This window comes from Labrus mixtus, chromosome 12 (assembly GCF_963584025.1).
Source record: "Labrus mixtus chromosome 12, fLabMix1.1, whole genome shotgun sequence".
Taxonomy (NCBI): domain Eukaryota; kingdom Metazoa; phylum Chordata; class Actinopteri; order Labriformes; family Labridae; genus Labrus; species Labrus mixtus.
The window spans coordinates 9,484,198-9,502,377 of record NC_083623.1 but is presented as its reverse complement, the minus strand read 5'-3'; the positions used below and the strand labels follow the sequence as shown (position 1 = coordinate 9,502,377).

Genomic DNA, 18,180 nt, shown 5'->3' with positions numbered 1-18,180 from the left:
GTACAATAGTCGATGAATTATTCAAGCTGTGTCTCCCATACCTGACATCAATACTTGGTCATTCCCACTGCCACACTGCTTTGCATTCTCATCTTCAGTTGTCGCTGTGAGATGAAGAGTCTTTGAATGTATCTGAAGTGCTGCTAAGCGAATACAAATCATTTCTGTCCGTCTTGCCAAGGTTGGACTATCGTTCCCAGCCTCCGGCCTTCTATTCTCGGGTCCCTGTCCTATGCTCTGTAGATTTAATTAGTTCCTCGTCAGTAACCCTGCTACTTATTCTCTTTTCTCCTCAGGGTATGGCCATGCAGCCCCCAGCACAGATGGAGGGAAGGTGTTCTGCATGCTCTACGCCCTCCTGGGCATCCCTCTCACTTTGGTCATGTTCCAGAGCGTGGGTGAGCGAATGAACACCTTTGTAAGGTACCTGCTCCACCGCCTGAAGAAGTGCCTTGGTATGAGGCATACTGAGGTCTCCATGGTCAACATGGTGATCATCGGCTTAATATCCTGCGTGAGCACACTGTGTGTAGGAGCCTTGGCCTTCTCGCACTTTGAGGGATGGAGCTTCTTTCACGCTTACTACTACTGCTTCATTACACTCACCACCATCGGCTTTGGGGACTACGTAGCTCTGCAGAAGGAACATGCGCTGCAGACCAAGCCAGATTATGTGGCCTTCAGCTTCATCTACATCCTCACCGGCCTGGCTGTGATCGGAGCCTTCCTCAACTTAGCAGTACTGAGGTTCATGACCATGAATGCAGAGGACGAGAAAAGGGATGCAGAGCAGAGGGCTCTCCTCTCCCATAACGGTCAGGCGGGGAGACACATCCATTGCTCAATGGATCCAGCCTCCTCCTCCTCCACACCATCTGGGTGTGGCGGAGGAAGCGGAGTTGGAGGCAGTGGTGGAGGGGCGGCAAGTAGGGGTCTGCGTAACGTTTACGCTGAAGTTCTACACTTTCAATCCATGTGCTCCTGTCTTTGGTACAAGAGCAGAGAGAAGTTGCAGTACTCTATACCCATGATCATCCCACGTGACCTCTCAAACTCCGATACCTACATGGAGCAGGGGGAGGCGTACTCCAATCCCTTCCACTCTAATGGCTGTGTGTGCAGCCTGCAGCGCCACTCGGGCATCAGCTCTGTTTCCACTGGTCTACACAGCATCAACACCTACAGGAGACTCAATAAACGCCGGAGCTCCATCTAAACTTAGTAGACTTCATGCTCCAAGGTGAACACATCTCCTGGCCCAAAGAGAGGCCAGATTCCTGATGTTCGCATCATTCTGGCAATGAAGAACCTGCAGGATCCAGCCATGTTTTTAACTGCCGATAGCTAAGCACAAACCGTTGACGACCAACATCGTTACTGGCATTTCTGAGAAATAATGCTCATGGTTGCTTAAGTGGAAGCATTTTTTTTCACAAACTATGAAACTGTTGCTGTTAAGAACATGGGGAAAAACACAAGTGAAGCTCTGTACGTCTCTGAATTCTAATATTAAACATCTTAGTATTGAATTCAGTAAATTACTTGGTCAAATGACGAATAAAAAAGGGACAAAATACACTGTGATACATGTTTATAAGATAGATTGGGGTTGTATTAACTGTATATAAAGCCCTTCACAGAAATATTTTATTGAATATTCTTTAATACACTTTCCTTTCCTAAAGGGATCTTTGGTTGTAAGTATTATACCCACTTCAGAGAAATATATATGTGTATATATTTGGACACTTCACTTGTTGGTGATATGGAGGAAAAGCCTATTTTTTCAGTGAAAGTTTTCATAAAAGTTCTCACCGTCTGTTCCTTTGTTTCTGTAACTGATGTTCCGGTTCAAGCCAATGTTTCTGATCTGTTTCATCTTTTGTCCTTAAATGAAAGTCATATTGACTGATTGTTTTCATTGACGGTGACAGAGCAGGTTTTGCCCAAATGTCTTTTTGAAGGATGCAACACTTTTTAACAGTTGTTGGGATCGAAAATTGTGGCAGTGTCTCTAACCACTACGACTCCCTCTCAGCCCTTTCATACCTCACTGTTGTACAATGAATTTGTTTCCCATGGTTTCTTTACTACATGCTTTATTTACTATACTTACTTGTCACATAGAGATTATATAAGAGGTAGATGTAGCCCCCAGACTTCACCCATTGGTTGGTGGGATATTATTTTAAAGCCCAGTTTGGCATTTTGGCCATCATCATCTTGTTTCTTGTCGCCAGAAGTTTTCATTCTTAAGAGCGGCAAGAAGTTAGCAAACGCAAGGCTGTAAGCTAATCTATAGTAAGTAGTAAGATTCACATGCCAAGTGGTAATCACATACATTTGTTTAACGTATGCTAGGTCATCTTATACACTACATTATCAGCAAATTCTAGATCTAGATTGCATCTCAAAATTACAGTAAATGGGTGTTAATTGGATAAAAAAATGTTGCCATAGCTTTAGCTTTAACTCTAGGGCCGGATCCACAGAACAGAGCATAGGAAAAGGGTAAAATGCATGCTAAAACGGATCAAATTTCATGGTGCTATTAGAAGACGCAATCCATTACTAGTGGATCTGGCCCTATGTAATAACCAATAAACAAAAAGACTCATTAGAGTGTTTAACAACCAATCATTGTTGTTGGCTGTGCTAGTAATATTTCAATTGCAAGGTAACCACAGGAGCATATCCTGCATTTTCACATTTTATTTGTAGGTAGACAACAACATATTGAAAGTAATGATTTTGACCATACACTCATTAGAATAAAGTTATTATGGTTATAAATTGGGGGAGAAGAAGGGTCATTTTCTTATTGACTGCCATAGAAGTAGACATCATTTATAACCAGCGGATTAGCCTCCTGCTGGCCATTAGTAATAATGCAGGCTCTAGGAACTTTCAAATTGGTTTCACTTTTAGAGACCAGGCTACGTCCATTTCTTTTATACAGTCTATTGCTGCTGGTTTTAAGTTTAAAAAGAGCACAAGTATACCCTCATAGCTTAACTCAGGTGTGAAAGCTCACCATGGTAGAGATTCATACCTTACTCACTGCTGCACCTTAGAAAAATGTTGTATATGCTTTAGGACACTGGAATTCAGTGAACTTTTGTTTCATTTTTAGTTATTTACTCCATGGAATCACATTTGGTTATGTTTTGTAAATTATAAGCCCTGCATAATTATATCTTGCGTTATCAGTCTGACATGTTTGTCTACATATAAATGTTATATATTGAGAATAATTGCAGTAAACCTAACAAAGAAATAGCCTCAGAATTTGCACCACATGCACTTAGTGGGCTTTGCTGCTGCCCCAAACACACTTGATTCAGCCAACTGAGGTCTTCATGCAGTTTTATCAATTGTTTTAAGACCTTTTGAAGGAGTTTTCTTACACAGACTTCATTTTATTTATTGATCATTTTTGTAGGTTTACTTTACAGTGTCTAAACATTTAAGTAATTCAAAATGAATTAAAAACACATTTAAATATTTTTGTTTTCCACTGGAAGGTTCTTATCAGCTGCAATAAGTCTGTTAACATTGATTAGCATCTCTGATGAACTAAAGGAGCGACTGCAGTCGACTGTGTGTGGCTATACATCTACCATATGTTTTCTCTTTCATCATAATAAAATGTCGTTTTAAACATCAACTCATTAGTTTGACTTCTCATTTGAGTGTTTCTTTTTGCACAGCCAGAAAACATGAATTCATCAGGGGACACCAAACATAATTAGCATTAGGACTTTTCCCAGTTATACAATACAAACGTTTAAGCAATTTATACCGAAATATACCATCCTACAGACAGTGTTTTACTCAAAGGTTTCATTTTTCATGCCCATCTCATCATATGATCTACAACTGTCTGTGTAATAAATACCAGTTTGTGGGAAATGGTGTATGTATTATAGTATGTCTGTTCTTTAGTGTAAACATCCTGCACAGAATATGTATTAGATGTTGATAAATGATGAGAAATCTGCACACAGTTTATGATGAATTTGGACCATATTATTATCATAAATAGAGCTACATGAGTAACCAGGTTTAACTTGTTCCATGTAAACACAAAGCCCTGGATAAGATCAAAACTAGGATAACTACAAACCAGCTTGCATGTAAACATTTACTGAGAGGAGGGCTTCGACATGATGAAGATAGTGCACACGGTCGAGCGGTTGAGTACAATATATAGTAGAAAAGACTGCTGATTGTGTTGAATGAATGGCATTCAACACATTCGATGTTCAGTGTTGTGTTGTAGATTGCAGATAAAGACAGCGCACTCAGCCTTTTGTATCACCAGGGAATACACCTTCAACAATCACAAGCATTTCAGAACAAACATTTATCATGAAAGCGAGGACTCAGGGGAATTCATCAGGACAAAACAACCAATCACAAACCAGAGGCAGAATATTTTCTATCTCTACACTACCAATGTAACCAATGTAAGGGTGCTCCAGTGCAGACATGCTTTATATAAACTGGATTATGATCACACTTTCCAACAAACTTGGATGGATATTTGCTAATTTCAACGTCGTTCAGTCAATTTGGTCAATTTGTGTAAATTAAGTAAAAGTCATTATTTTACTTCATTTAAAGTCATTACTTTACTTACTCAGCTGAGATTTGTTATACGATTTTTCTTTTTGATTTGGGTTTTCAGCTTGTGAGGAGGCGTCATCAAAGCAGAATGAAAATTAAACTAAACCTGCAATTCCTTGAGTGTCCACTTGAGGCTGGCTGCAAAATTCATACAACCTTGTAAAAATGCCAATTTCTACAGAAGAAATTAACAAGTTAACATCCAGATTACAAAAAGCTAATTTCTACTCATCTGTTTTGGTGGTATTATTATTCATGGTAAGGGGCATGGCTGATCTGATTGATGGACGGGTGCGTTCCACCCGGCTCCAGCTCTGCCTGTTGCTAGGTTGACCGAAGGTTAGTTTGAAACAGCATTTCCAATACAGTGATGTCACTGTGACTACGTCCATGTTTATAGAGTCTATGGTGTCATCGCTGCTGTCCTCATGGTTAACTTTAAAGCAAGGCCTATACTGCTTTACATAATCAAAAATATAATGAGGTGACTCTTTAGTCATCCCTTTTAGGATATTTATTATATAACTGTCACAGTCACACCTGTATAGCTGCAAAACATCTCTGTTTCTCTGCTTTAAAGGGGGACATTCCTCACCATCTTGCCTGAAGCCTATTTAGATGCTTTTTAAAAACAGTTTATCACATTCTTCAATAATGAACTGGATGGTTATTTTCCTTTTATTTACCCATTTAACGGCGCTACAACCCAAGCTAGTTGTGAGTGGCTATGATACGGCTTAAAGAAAACATCAAGGGCCCTCAATAATAACAATAACCAACTTCAGGTGCTGACTAGAGAGGGATGAAGACATAATTAAGACACATCAATCCTTTATTCGACTAATCATGCACATGACTATCATACCTTTGTTTCTTGGACTTAGAGTCCCTTATAACTTTGGTCTTGTTTTAATGTCATTATTACTTAATATTGTCAAAAAAGTTCCTCAGGGAAGTATTTTTGGCCCGTTTCTATTTTCTTTATACAGTGCATCCTCCTTCTTGTCCACCATATCACAAAACCAATCTATAATAACCCCATCATGCAGATAAGCACCTGTTGTATGTTTTTTTTTAATCCCAATGTGTACACATTTGGGTTTAACTTGACCTCCTTTCCCATATTTCCAACAGCAAAGTAAGAACATCCTGTACTCTGTGTCCTCAGTAGAAGCTTTAGGCCTGATCATCAGTGTTTTTATGTCAGTTATTTTTAAACTATTGAAGTCTTTAAGTTCTTTACTATAAGTGTTTAAATGCCATTGAAATACATACAAATTGTCATTCTTAGTAATGTTAAAAAAACACTGATGCACACATCAATCATAACAGTTGAAATGACAGAGAATTGCATGGACCTATGAGTTTACAGGCAGACCCAAATAACATCTGACAGGCTGCAGTTCTTCATGCTTGAATGGCGAAGCTTTACACAATGTACTGAGGAAAAATTCAATCTGAAGTGATGCTTCAATGAAATATTTTTGCTGTGCTTTTGACTTTTCAAAACTGGGAAAGGTTCATGTCAAATTAGTTGTAATTGAATCTGAATATATTTGCAAATTTGTAGGAAAAAGTTATTTGACTGACAAATGAGTGGAAGTAAAAAAAACAAAACAAGAACTGATAAAAACAAGTGTTGTGCAGTGTCTATTATTCAGGGTGGTTATTGCAAAGGGAATGAGGGACTTTTTGTAGATGTTTGAGTCTAGGTATCGGAATCTATATCATAAAGGAAAATGATGAGAACATCTGTTGTATGCTTATAATCAGCTGCTTCAAATAAGCCTGCAGACAAGGATGTAATGATACCTCTTGATACAACATTTTTTACCGTCCATTTTAGCTCTTTTCATTATCTTTTGGATCTGAATCGGTGTGTGGTTTGGTTAATGTTGTAACCTTCGATCTCCACGTCGTTCATTATTGTCTTTCGATATAGCAGGTTTATATCCAAAGAGGAAGCAAAGTTACCTTAGCTAAAGACAGTACAAAAAAATTGAAAAAAAAAGCACAACTGTTTTTCAATATAAAATAATGGAACTTCAAAGATATGATAAAAAATGTGATTCATTGCGATAAACTACTGAGATTCAGCGGTTAATCACGTCTAAAACGTTATCGTTTGACAGCCCTATTTATTCAGATATCGTCTTCATTTTCATGTCTTTATGAAAATTAGAACATTATAGGAAACTTGTTGAAACCGTCTCATGATACACATCGTATTGTTAACAAACAGCTATTTCTGTCTTCACCAGTCCTGGAAAAGAACGTTACCTGTTCTTGTTCAATTTGAACGGAGAGTGATCCAGGCACCGATTTTAAGATAAGAAGCAACGAAGTGTTTGTGACACAAGAGGATTCAAAGTGGGAAAACAACAGAAGAAACAAATAGTCCTCCATTCCTCCTTAAGAAGACCTTTTTTAAATGTTATTATGTCAGAGTGTTCATGAATGTGTTTCATTCATTTTTCTACTTTAGTGGACAGAAAACATTTTCAAAGACACAATCACCTTCTCCTCCTTTTCCTTCGTACATTCCCTGTCACTATTTTGTCTCCTGAGATTGGAAACTTGTCGAATACACTGTCATAATTCCTCAAAATAATCTCTGTATGAGTCCTTTTCAGAGCCAATGGAGCATATTCACAGGGATAAATGAAAGTGAAGAGGATGTCTGTGGTTATTTAGTGTGTGATGGATTTTCAAATCCTCCCAGAGCCTTCACCTCTGACTGTCCAGTATTCAGTTCTTCTCACATCTAACTCCCATTGACTCGCATTAAGCCAACTCATTTTTCACAGGAAACTGAAATACGCCTGTCTGCCAGGGCCTTTATCTCACGAGCCGAGAATGCCATTAATGGCCTGCTTCACTCTGTTGTTAATCACATAGAGAGGAAATGTCTGTTCCTGTGCTGGTAACCATCTCTCTTGAGAAAAGCAACACTATATTACCAACTAACAGGTTCAAAATGACCAATTGCAATCTTTCTGTCCTATTTTTACTATAAAAGCATTTGAGTAATAATCTAAAAGAAGATGCTTTACATGCTGTAAAAATGAGTGTGTCAGTGATAATAGCCAAAAATATGTATGTAATAAAGTATGGCACACTTAAGACAAATTCTATTAAAGTGATAACACATTGACCTCCAATATTTATTTGACACATGTATCACACAGACAGCCTGGGCTCCACGTTTGAGATTGACTGTAATATGATTAGTATAACTGATGTAAAGAGAAAAAGGCATCAAACAGTGAAGCTGGGGAGGTTCTCATCTTATATGATGGTCTGACATTAGTTGTGTTACATAACTGTGACCTCCGGCTGTGCTGCCGCTGACTCTCGTACAGTACCCCCCCACCCCCAACCCTGCCATCTCCTCTGTAATCATTCTGCTTGCATGGCTTTAGACGTGAAGCCCAGCTTTGTGGCCAAACAAGCTGTTGGCACTTGCCAAGATGTTCCTCTGATCGGTTGTTGCCATCAGCTGAGAAGAGAACAAACGGGAACACTACGCAGAACATGGAGAGCAGAATCAGACCAGGGGCCATTACTCTGATCTCCAGCGATCACTGATGTGCTGAAGCAGAGTTTTAAGATGGGGGTTGAAGAATGATCTCCAGTCTGAGACAGAAACGTGGCACTTCACATTATAATGCAGGAAAATGTATTGAATGTGTAGAAATGGGATTAGTAGATATACTGATGGTCACTTTACATAGCAGCCTCTGCATCAGTGCGTGTATATGTGTGAATATGTAGGTGTGACCTGCGGTGTAAAAGCGCTTTGAGTAGTCAGAAGACTAGAAAAGCGTTATAAAAGCTCAAGTCCATTTACCATTTTTGGAAGAGAAACATCTGGGCTGTTCATTTCAAAGCTAATCTAGCTTTCACATCTTTTTCTTTAGAATTATTAAATAACCTTGGACCCACGCAACTCAATAAACCACCAACTCCAATGTACTGTATGTCTCTTAACAGACATCTAGTGAATACAGCAAACAGTCCCCTCCTAGACGCTGTTACTCAACATCAGCTGTATCTGGCTTCACAACTTGCAAGTCGGACTGTAACAACAGCAACACATGGAAAGGAAGTCTTCACCAGAAGTCCTTTATCACTAAATGTTAGCTACACAGGAAGCCCTGAAAAGTTGGCTGTCTCTCCCAAACGTTATACTTTAACGTTGCCAAACATTAGTAGATGGGTTCTGAGATGACCCACGCTGTGAAAAAGATCAAGATCCAATATTGACTTCATGTCCCACTGTGTGAGAAATTTGTCTAAGGCTATTCATCCATGCTACAGCCATGAAAAGACAACATTCAAAATCATTGTCAGAAGTGTCATCGAAAATCTTGAAGATTTCCCTGAACATGTTCTGTCACGGAGTGGTGACTTATACTGCTCATAATTACAGAAAAGATTGAGGTTATTTGTTGAACCCTGTTTCTAAGCAAATTGGGTTGAAAAACGATTTATACTAAAACTCATTGAGCTAAAAAAAAAATGTAATTAAACCAGCCATTTAAAAAAAAAAAAATGTCACTGGCTGCATTACTTTTCTAGATGAGAAAAATAAACAGTTAAATCAGCTCCTGTTATAGCCAAAGCCTTGTCAGTGGAGCTGAGCCTCATTTCTACGATGAACGTTACTGTCTGTTTGTGGCAAGCTGAAGTGTCATTGGGCCATCCTTGAAAGCCTTGACAAAAAAAGAAATCAAAGCAGCTGCAAATTATCCAAATTTCTTAAAAGACTACAAATGGTCTACTCAACCGGGAACAACCCATTAAACTGTTAGAGGAGTGTGTGTGTGTGTGTGTGTGCTGCTGCTTTCCGTCTTTGTCTTTTGTCCCTGTTAAACATTGTTTATTCATACTGAATTGTGCTGTTTGTTTTCATCTGCAAATGTGCTGCTTCTGATGTCTCGGCCAAATATGACATCCTTTGTCTCAACATAAAAACTCCAAGGGGGAAAAAATGGATGTAAATCAGTCGCGTGGACCCCCATGTGACATATTAGCTGACTCAAGTGTCTGGTGCCGCATCATCAGCAAATCTGTTTGAAGTCATAACTAATACACGACTAATGGGGAGGTTTTCCAGGTTGATTTGATTGAGCGACACTGCAGAGGGACAATCAAGAGATTCACCATCATCTAACATCAAATAACATGGTGTTAACACAATCTACAGTCAATTTAATACAAACTCAACCCAACACCTGAAGCCGCTCATACAATATCTCCCCTTAGGAGGTAAGGCAGATTTCAAGTGGTTAGATATCTTTTACATCCTCAAGTGTCTTTCAGTTCCGCTTTAAGTCGGTGTTTAAAACAGAGGAAAAGGAATTACAGATTTATTTTAGGAACAAAACACTCAGAATTTTCAAGATCAAAAAACTACCAAACTGCTCTGAGCTAAAAGAGATGCCATCTGGCCAACGTAAAGGTTTATATCCCGGTAGTAAAATAGATATAAAACATTATGGCAGGAGTCATTAAATGGTGCTACAGCCTTGGCGAGTGGAAGGCAGCTGTGTTATAGCTCAGACACAACATCTGAGCGGTATTATGTGACTGCATGAGTACAAACATTAAGAATGAGTTTTACCTACTGGTACCAACTAGCAAAGGACAACATTGAGCGTTTAGTCGGCTTATCCCACAGATCCCTAATTTCAACTATTATTGGTGTAAAGAGGAGGGTTGCAGATTGGCATGTTTGCAAGAGAATAAGTTTTAGCTTGTCTTGTTGTGCTACTTCGCTCTTATTCTGAAGAAAATGTATTTTTCAACTCAAAACCTTCTTACAACGCTCCTTTAGAAGCTCTGCCCCAGAAAACATTCATCAAGGATGGATGTGACAGAGAAATGACTACAACAACTTTCTCATAACAAGCAATATGTACAAATCTGGAGCACACGTATGCTGCCTGATTGTAGGTTAGCATCAGTAAGGTAAAGACTTTCTGTCACTATTACGGTGTAGCTCTATTCCTCTTGGGCGAGGATGTGGTTGATGGAGAGTAGCTTGCAGAGACCGATGGGGGGGTTAGCACTTCAGGATAACCTGTTGCTCACTGGCTTAATTTTTTTTAGTATGAGTAGCACTCAGCCACTTTATTTTCTTCCAATTTACAGTCAGGTCTCGTTTCTTTTTTTTCAGCATACTCACGAAACAGACAGAATGGTGAGGACATATCTGCTGCATTTGACAAAATGTGTGTCAGATAAGAATTGCAAAAACTAAATTTGAAACATATAATGCTCTTCCTCTACTTTTTCATTCTTTCTCATGTCACGGTGAATCGAGCTCAAAACTCAACAAAGCACCACCCTCTGTTACAAGAGACAGAGCTTCAGGGAGACTGTCATATGACAGCAAGAAAAAAAAAAGATCATTGTGTATCATTCTTTGACATTTCTCTACCTATAAAGAAGATGAGAACAGATCCAGGTAAAGAGAGTAAAAACGTGCATGTGGAGGACACTGTAATATTGATGCATATTGTAAGAGAACAAACAGTCCGACAATTGGGGCAACAAATAACAAGAACACATGCACATAAAGCTGCTGTGTGTTGTGGATGATTTCATAGCTTGGCGGCCCAAGGTGGTTTTAAATGATTGAAATTGCTATCACATCCAAGACTTCATGGAACAATTTCAATGGTGCCCTTTCATCTAGAAAGAAGCGCTGAGAGTCCTGGAAATGTTTCTGACTTCAGCATGGATTAGCATCAAATCTGTAGAGCTGCCCCGGTGTCACTTGTGATTAGGTGTCCTCCAAGAAGATCTGCAAGAAAATTTGCAACGCCCTCTGTACCCTGCACACCCCGGCCACGTCGAGAAGCTCCTCGACGGTTAGATAATCAGCAAAGATATGAGCAGAAGTGATTGTTGGGAAATCCAAACCTTTGTAGGTTCATTACCAAAGGAATGGATAATACAATTGACAGGTAGTAATGATTGAAAAACTGCTAATAATCATCTTTAAACTGTTCTCCATATCATTATAATCATACCTGCCAATATATAAACAGGTATGATTATAGGACCAAGAACAGAACCAATTCAAAGAGACGGGGTCCTAATGTAATAAAGGATCTGCTAATGAAGCATAATCATATTCATATGAGCCTTTACCATTCCTTGAATCCTTGTTATTTAGCTTCTTCTTCTCAATATATGTGGCACATGACATTTTGTAACTGGTAAAAAAAAACACAATGTAGTTAACATCCATGGTCAAATCTTAACTAACAGGAATACATTTCTGAATGAAAAAAATAAAAATAGAAACACTTTCAAAATTCATTCAGCCGCTCCTCTGACATGAAAAAGGGAAAAACTATTATTGCTGAATTCATGTTCCTCGATTCCAGCAAAATGGGAAACCTCATGCTCAGACCAGATCAGGTTTATTTCTAAGAGCTGAAGTTGGAGCTGGAGTGGATTTGTCTAAATGTATTCCTGTTAGTTAAGGTTTTCCTCAAACAGGTCTTTTGAATGTCTGATTGAGCTGTCTATCTTCTGACTGATTTCTATGACATAGTGAGTAATAATGGAATGAAAATAGCTGTAGTCGATTGCTCTTAATGTCTAATTCCTCCCTCTGATGCACATTACAGGGCTATCTATTCAAACAGAGGAGAATCTACTCGCTATTTATCACATTAGAACTTTTTTTAAATTGCTGTCAGATGCTTTGCCAGTGATTAAAAAAAAAAGAGAGGGGAATTTCTATCTCATTTTAGAAAAACTCTTTTGAGCTGACTCAAATTTGTTACAGAGCCTTTGGTTGGTTGAAAGTTCGGATCACAGCATGTGATTGGTCAATAGATTCAACTCAAGGCACAAGGAGGTGGCTGAGTGGATGCAGAACAGTTTTCAACATGAATACTAACCACAAGTAGACACTGAGTATTGGATTTCTAATTATGGATTGAGAGTAAACTCTAAATTGTAGTTAGAGGCTGGATTAGAAGCTCATGAAAGAGAGAAAATCACACCAGAGCCTTAAGGCAGCACAGCTGTCTGCCTCAAAGAAAAAGAAGACTCACTAAAGCTAAAGAGATCCAAAGTTTTTCTCAATCGTTTTGGCTCCTTCTTCAAAACAGACCTAACATTCTCTAGACTGTTAGTGCAATTGTCAAAACAGTTTCATGGTACTTCAAAACTCTATTGCATGTTTGCAAAAGGTAGTAAGTCACCCAAAACTATTCATCTTTTTTTCAAAATCTAATTTTTGTGTCAGTTTATTGGACACCGCCACCAGTTAAAGTTAAAAAGTTGTTTTGTCATCGCTTGAGCCGTACTGGTCAAATTTTTATTCATAATGATTTTGTCACCAAGTCAGTCAACCTTGGAAAAGTTTCTCATATAAAAATCTCCACTTCTTCAACATTTTTGACACTGACTGGTTACTGTACTATACAATCCTTTTTGTATATTATTTATTCTGTATCATACTGAGATTTTTCAGCGTTAGATAAAAGTTTACATGGAAATATCCATACTCTAGAATTCAGCAGTACACATAAAGATGGGTACATCTATGCAGTACTTCTGTTTGTGTAACAATGTGTTACATGTACTGTTATTCACCTTCAGTCTTTTATGTGAAGTCATATCTAGACAATTTGCCAGAAAATTACACTCATGTGTTTCCTAGTTCATTAGTGTCAGTTGGCAGCTCATTTGGCAATTTAGCAGAAACCACATTCATCCCATGTTATGGATATTTATTGAATATATGTTCTCTGACCGATTTTGATAACCGAATGGACCATTTTGATTGCTAGGATGAAAGAAAGTTTAGAAGAGTTTGACATTTTCACAGAGAATTGTACTTACTCTTGTGCACACATGTACCCAAACAATGCAATTTGTTTCTAATTCTAATCTGTTGTTATTAACAAGTAATAGTTAAGAGATTTAAACTTAATGATTAAAAAAAATATTTTCTTATTTGATAATTCTGCCAAATTGAATGAAAAAACCTTTCATGACTCAGGAAATCATATCCTTCAATGATTATACAACATGCAGACTTAAGGGAATACGTAGTTTAAATATGAAACATGTGAGTTTGGGGACATAAATGTGCCGGTTGCAGGACAAACGAGTTGGTTGGTCAAATTTGCGGGGTTGCAAAAAAGGTGAGGGGATTGGTAGAAAATGTGTGAATTTGCACAATCACATCATCCTAACGTAATGGAAGGACTGATTCATCCACGTCTTTATGGCCCTAGCTTTGTGCAGAGGAGCAAACTCCAAAGGGCCTTACCTAAACCTAACCTTTGCAGCTAAGTCAGGGTCCCAATAGGCTAAATCTCCTGCCTCGATAGTGAGTGTGATTCACCACTCCAAACTTCCACTACCACTTCTGTAAATCCTGTCTCAGCTTGGACAAATCTAGTGTCCTGTTGAAACGTGCTTTACACCACTCAAGCAGACACTCTGCATTGTACATGGCCATGGGAGGCTTGCGTGCAGCTGCTCGGCCATGGAAACCAATTTGATGATCTTTTTGCACACAGTTTGTGTGCTGGTGCTGCTTCCAGAGGCAGTTTGAAACTCTGAAGTGAGTGACGCAACAGATGATGGCCGATTTTACGCACTACAGCACTTGCTGACCCCACTCTGAGAGTTTGTGTGGTCTACACTGGTCAGGACTGAGCTGGTGTTGATGCTAGGCTCATTCACTACGCAATAAGAGCGACTACAGACGAAAGGGGCTGACGTAGGAGGGCTGAACTTTCACAAAGTGGCTGCTTAAAATGTGACAACCTATGAAAGTGCTTTTATAATAGCCGTTGAGCTTTTTATGATTCATTCTGAATACTTAATGTTTGTCAGGGGCTCAGAAAGAGAGACAGGAAAACGTGAATGGATGGATGGATGGACAGTTTCATGAAGAAAGAGAGAAATATGAAGATTGATGGATGGAAGAATTCAAATATGGATGAATGGCGGAAGAGAGAAATACTGAGGTTGATGGATGGATGGATGGATGGATTGATGGGTGGATGGATGGATCAATAGCTATCCAGGGTTGTGTGATATGTTAAGTGTAATGCGAGTGCTGATTGAGTGTACTACACTTCAGAGTCCTTATTATAAATATCAAGAGGGCTGAATGACAAATGACCAAAGAAAGAAAGGCCAGCAGGTGATCATTTGAAGAAGGATTTTCTCTTCGCAAAACAATAATTTCATTTTTATCCTCCACTACTCAAACTCTCACTGGAAAGCTTCTTAGTCATTTCTGTTCACGTGCGTTCGATGACCACTCGAGGCCACGCAGGGACTTAAGAGAGCACCGGTTCCAGCTACGAGCACACTGAGCCCCACTGGAGAGCGGTTGCATAACTGATGACAGCCCTCAGCGGCTGATGCATAATCACGACAACCATCCTGGTGTGCTGATGATACAGTAAATAATAGTTAGAGAGGACACGAGTGGATAGGGAAGACAGAGGGTCACAGGTCAGACGTGTGTGCGCCACAGGTTTGGTTATTTCAAAATGCACAACGTATCAAAGCGTTTTATTAAAAGTCTGCAAAGAAACGATCAAAATTGTTGTGTGAGAGATAAGTCATCATTTAAAGGAGCTGTGATCCATCATTGTTTGACTTTGAAGTGCTGCACTAACGAGTCCTAAAACCTAGAGCGGAAAATTAGCATTTTAGGACGTCCGATTGGTCCTTAAGTCTATGGGATTTGAGTCTATTGAGTTTTCGCTTAGATGCCTGAAATAAGGTCTGTGGTAAACACACACTTAAGAGATTGTGAATTTTGACGCTATTTTATGTGTAACAAAAGGCGGTTGCTAACAACTAGCTAACTAGGACTTAAGAGTTTGTCGGTAACATTAAACGTCAACTCGCCGAACATGGAAACCAAAGTACTGGTTGGAAACTTTGTGGTGATGACGTTAAAGTCAGTTGACGACGGTGTAGGTACTCCAAGGCTGTCAAACAACCGATTGCGTTTACGCTTCACAAATTATGAAAGTAGTGTTCATTTCTGAAGATTATCTTGATGAACAGAACGTTTCATGAACTTCATTTCAGCACAGAGCTTATTTACAGAACCGTGGAAAAACCCAGAGCTTTTTTGTCGACGGAACTGGCGCATTGCTAACTTTTGGGTTGGCATACAAAAAGATGTCTTCCCTGCGGCACTCTTTAAAACATCACTAAAATCAGACCATTCCATTTTCTGGAGCTGAACAGATTTACTGTCCAGCTTATTACATTGATCTCACACCTTCACAAAAATAAATGTTCCACCGTTACTGTTACCAAATATGGTTTCTCACCTCACATGTGTTGCTACAACTTACAACAAATGTAAGACTTCACTTACTCTTGTGTCACCAATGATTTACCCAATGGAAAAAGTATATCTGCCTGGAGGTCCTGATTTGTGTCTGCAGACTTCATGGTAGCTGTTGTTATACTGTCCAGGTATTAAAAGATCATGCAATAAATTTTCAATCCAGTAAAACTGTATATAAACAATGCCAGTAAAGGTGACCCATTTATTCAACAGGGTAAGCCACAGCACAGTTACAGGAACACTTATACAGCTGCTAGTGATCACACAAACCATAAAACTGACAATTAATAATCGCTGTTTTGTAGAAATGACGATACAAATATAAATTCTGTAGCTGCTTTACTCAGCAGTGAACCTCAACCTGTCGTATCCTTAGAGGGTACTTCTTCAGTTACAAGGGCAGACTTGCCAGACTAAAAAAATACACTTTCTAATACAAAACAAAAGCAGCCAGATAGGATAGTTGTTTACTTATTTATTATAATAATAGTGTAGGGAAACTTGTTTGGTGTATGGAAGTTTAAATATTCTGCTATTGATGAACAGTTTTCCAATAACTGACTTTTATTTAGCAATTGAAGAGTGGTTCAAAAGTTTAGCTGTCTGAAACTTATAATGAAATATTTACCTTGAAACAGTTTAAGTGTTGATGCGTAGGACTAAAAGTAGAAAAGTTGAACAATTAGGGAACTTAAGGTTCAACTGCCTAAGGTTGTAAATAAAATAGTTTGCTAAAAAATGATCAACAACTCAAGGAGGGAAAAGTACAGTTAGCTTAAGAAGTTATTGTTAAAAATATGATGTATTTACGTTGTTGAAATAGTGTAAAGTGAACAAACTCTGAAGATAGTTTGATAAACAGTGATGTTTTTAATAAATATATTGTCTAAAATTTGGCAGTAAAAATGTATAAAACTGTTTGCCGAAAAATGGGCTAACAGTATTATAAATAATTAAAACGGTAACGGATAAAAAGCTAAAATAATTAATACACATAAAGATAGCTAGCTAATGTATTAGCAGTTTAAAGCTTAAAAATAACTGATAAGCAAACTGAAATAGTTAGCGAAAAGGACTAAACTTAATTAAAGGGGCTATATGTAACTTTTTACACGTATAAATCATTTTTTATTGTCCATTAATAAGCGAACGGTTAACTGATGTGAAAAAGTAGATGTTCACTGTCTATCTGTGTTGCCTGTATAAAAAGTTTCCCCGGGTCGTGACAGGAAGTGACATTTTATGCACGTTCTCAGCGTCCTCCTCACTCCGCTCCGCTTACAGAGATCAACAGTACAAACTCATCACACACTCCCGGTCTTCACCTCCACAGCCAGAGGCCGTCTTCAACACACTTCTATCCGCCCTAAGAGCTCTCAAAGATGGACAAACTGATCACACACTCCCGCTCTCAGCCAGTGCCTGCCGAGAATGAATACAGACACACAGACTCCTTCACAGACTTGCACATGTGTATGACCACTTATCTCCTCTGTAAACATTATGCCCGTAAATATCCAGTGTTTCGAGGCCGATGATGATACTCGTTTGTGTACGTACGAGCACGTATGACGAGCACGCGAGGGAGAGCGAGCAACAGGTTACTGGTGCAGTTCACCTAGCGGCCATGAGGTATCGCTAGAAACGCAGTATTTTTGAAAGTTACATATAGACCCTTTAAGCTATTATTGATTAGTTAGGGGGTTTTATGTTACAAAAAACATCAGTGAACAAGGGTGCTGTGTTGAAAATGTGTTGCTACCATAAAGCTAACTTAAGTCTCTGACACTAACTTCTGTTTCTCAAAAGCCGTCATGTTTGTTAGTCAGAGCTGAAAGGTGGCATGTCGTTAAAAAAAAAAAAAACATTTTCAAAAGCCAGGATAATGGCAGCAGAATTATTATATGCCATAGTATTTCTCCCTTGTCTCCACAATTTGCTAGCTCTGGCTTTCTAGCTCCATGCCCTTGTGTTTAACAACCTGGGGGAGGGGTTACTGCCCTTTGTGATGTCATGAAGGGAAAATCTCCAAACGGCCTGTTTGAGCACACATTTTCTAAAAAGTGGAGCAAGTAAAAGACGGAGAGGATGGACTTCACTCATAATTTGGGGGGTTTGTAGACAGACTAGGGACACATACAAATGTTAGAAAAAAATGGTAAAAGTGTATTTTGCACAATATGTGACCT

At 38.8% G+C, this 18,180-nt stretch overlaps 1 protein-coding gene across 1 annotated transcript in view; it reads left to right on the top strand.

Annotated features, from left to right (window-relative positions):
* kcnk3a (potassium channel, subfamily K, member 3a) overlaps window positions 1–3,667 on the top strand; it is a 41,469-nt gene extending 37,802 nt beyond the window's left edge. The window contains exon 2 of the mRNA XM_061051858.1: window positions 297–3,667. Within this exon, the coding sequence (XP_060907841.1) occupies window positions 297–1,216 (920 nt within the window). The 3' untranslated portion in view covers window positions 1,217–3,667. The remainder of the gene's footprint in view (window positions 1–296) is intronic.
* Window positions 3,668–18,180: the final 14,513 nt, after the last annotated feature.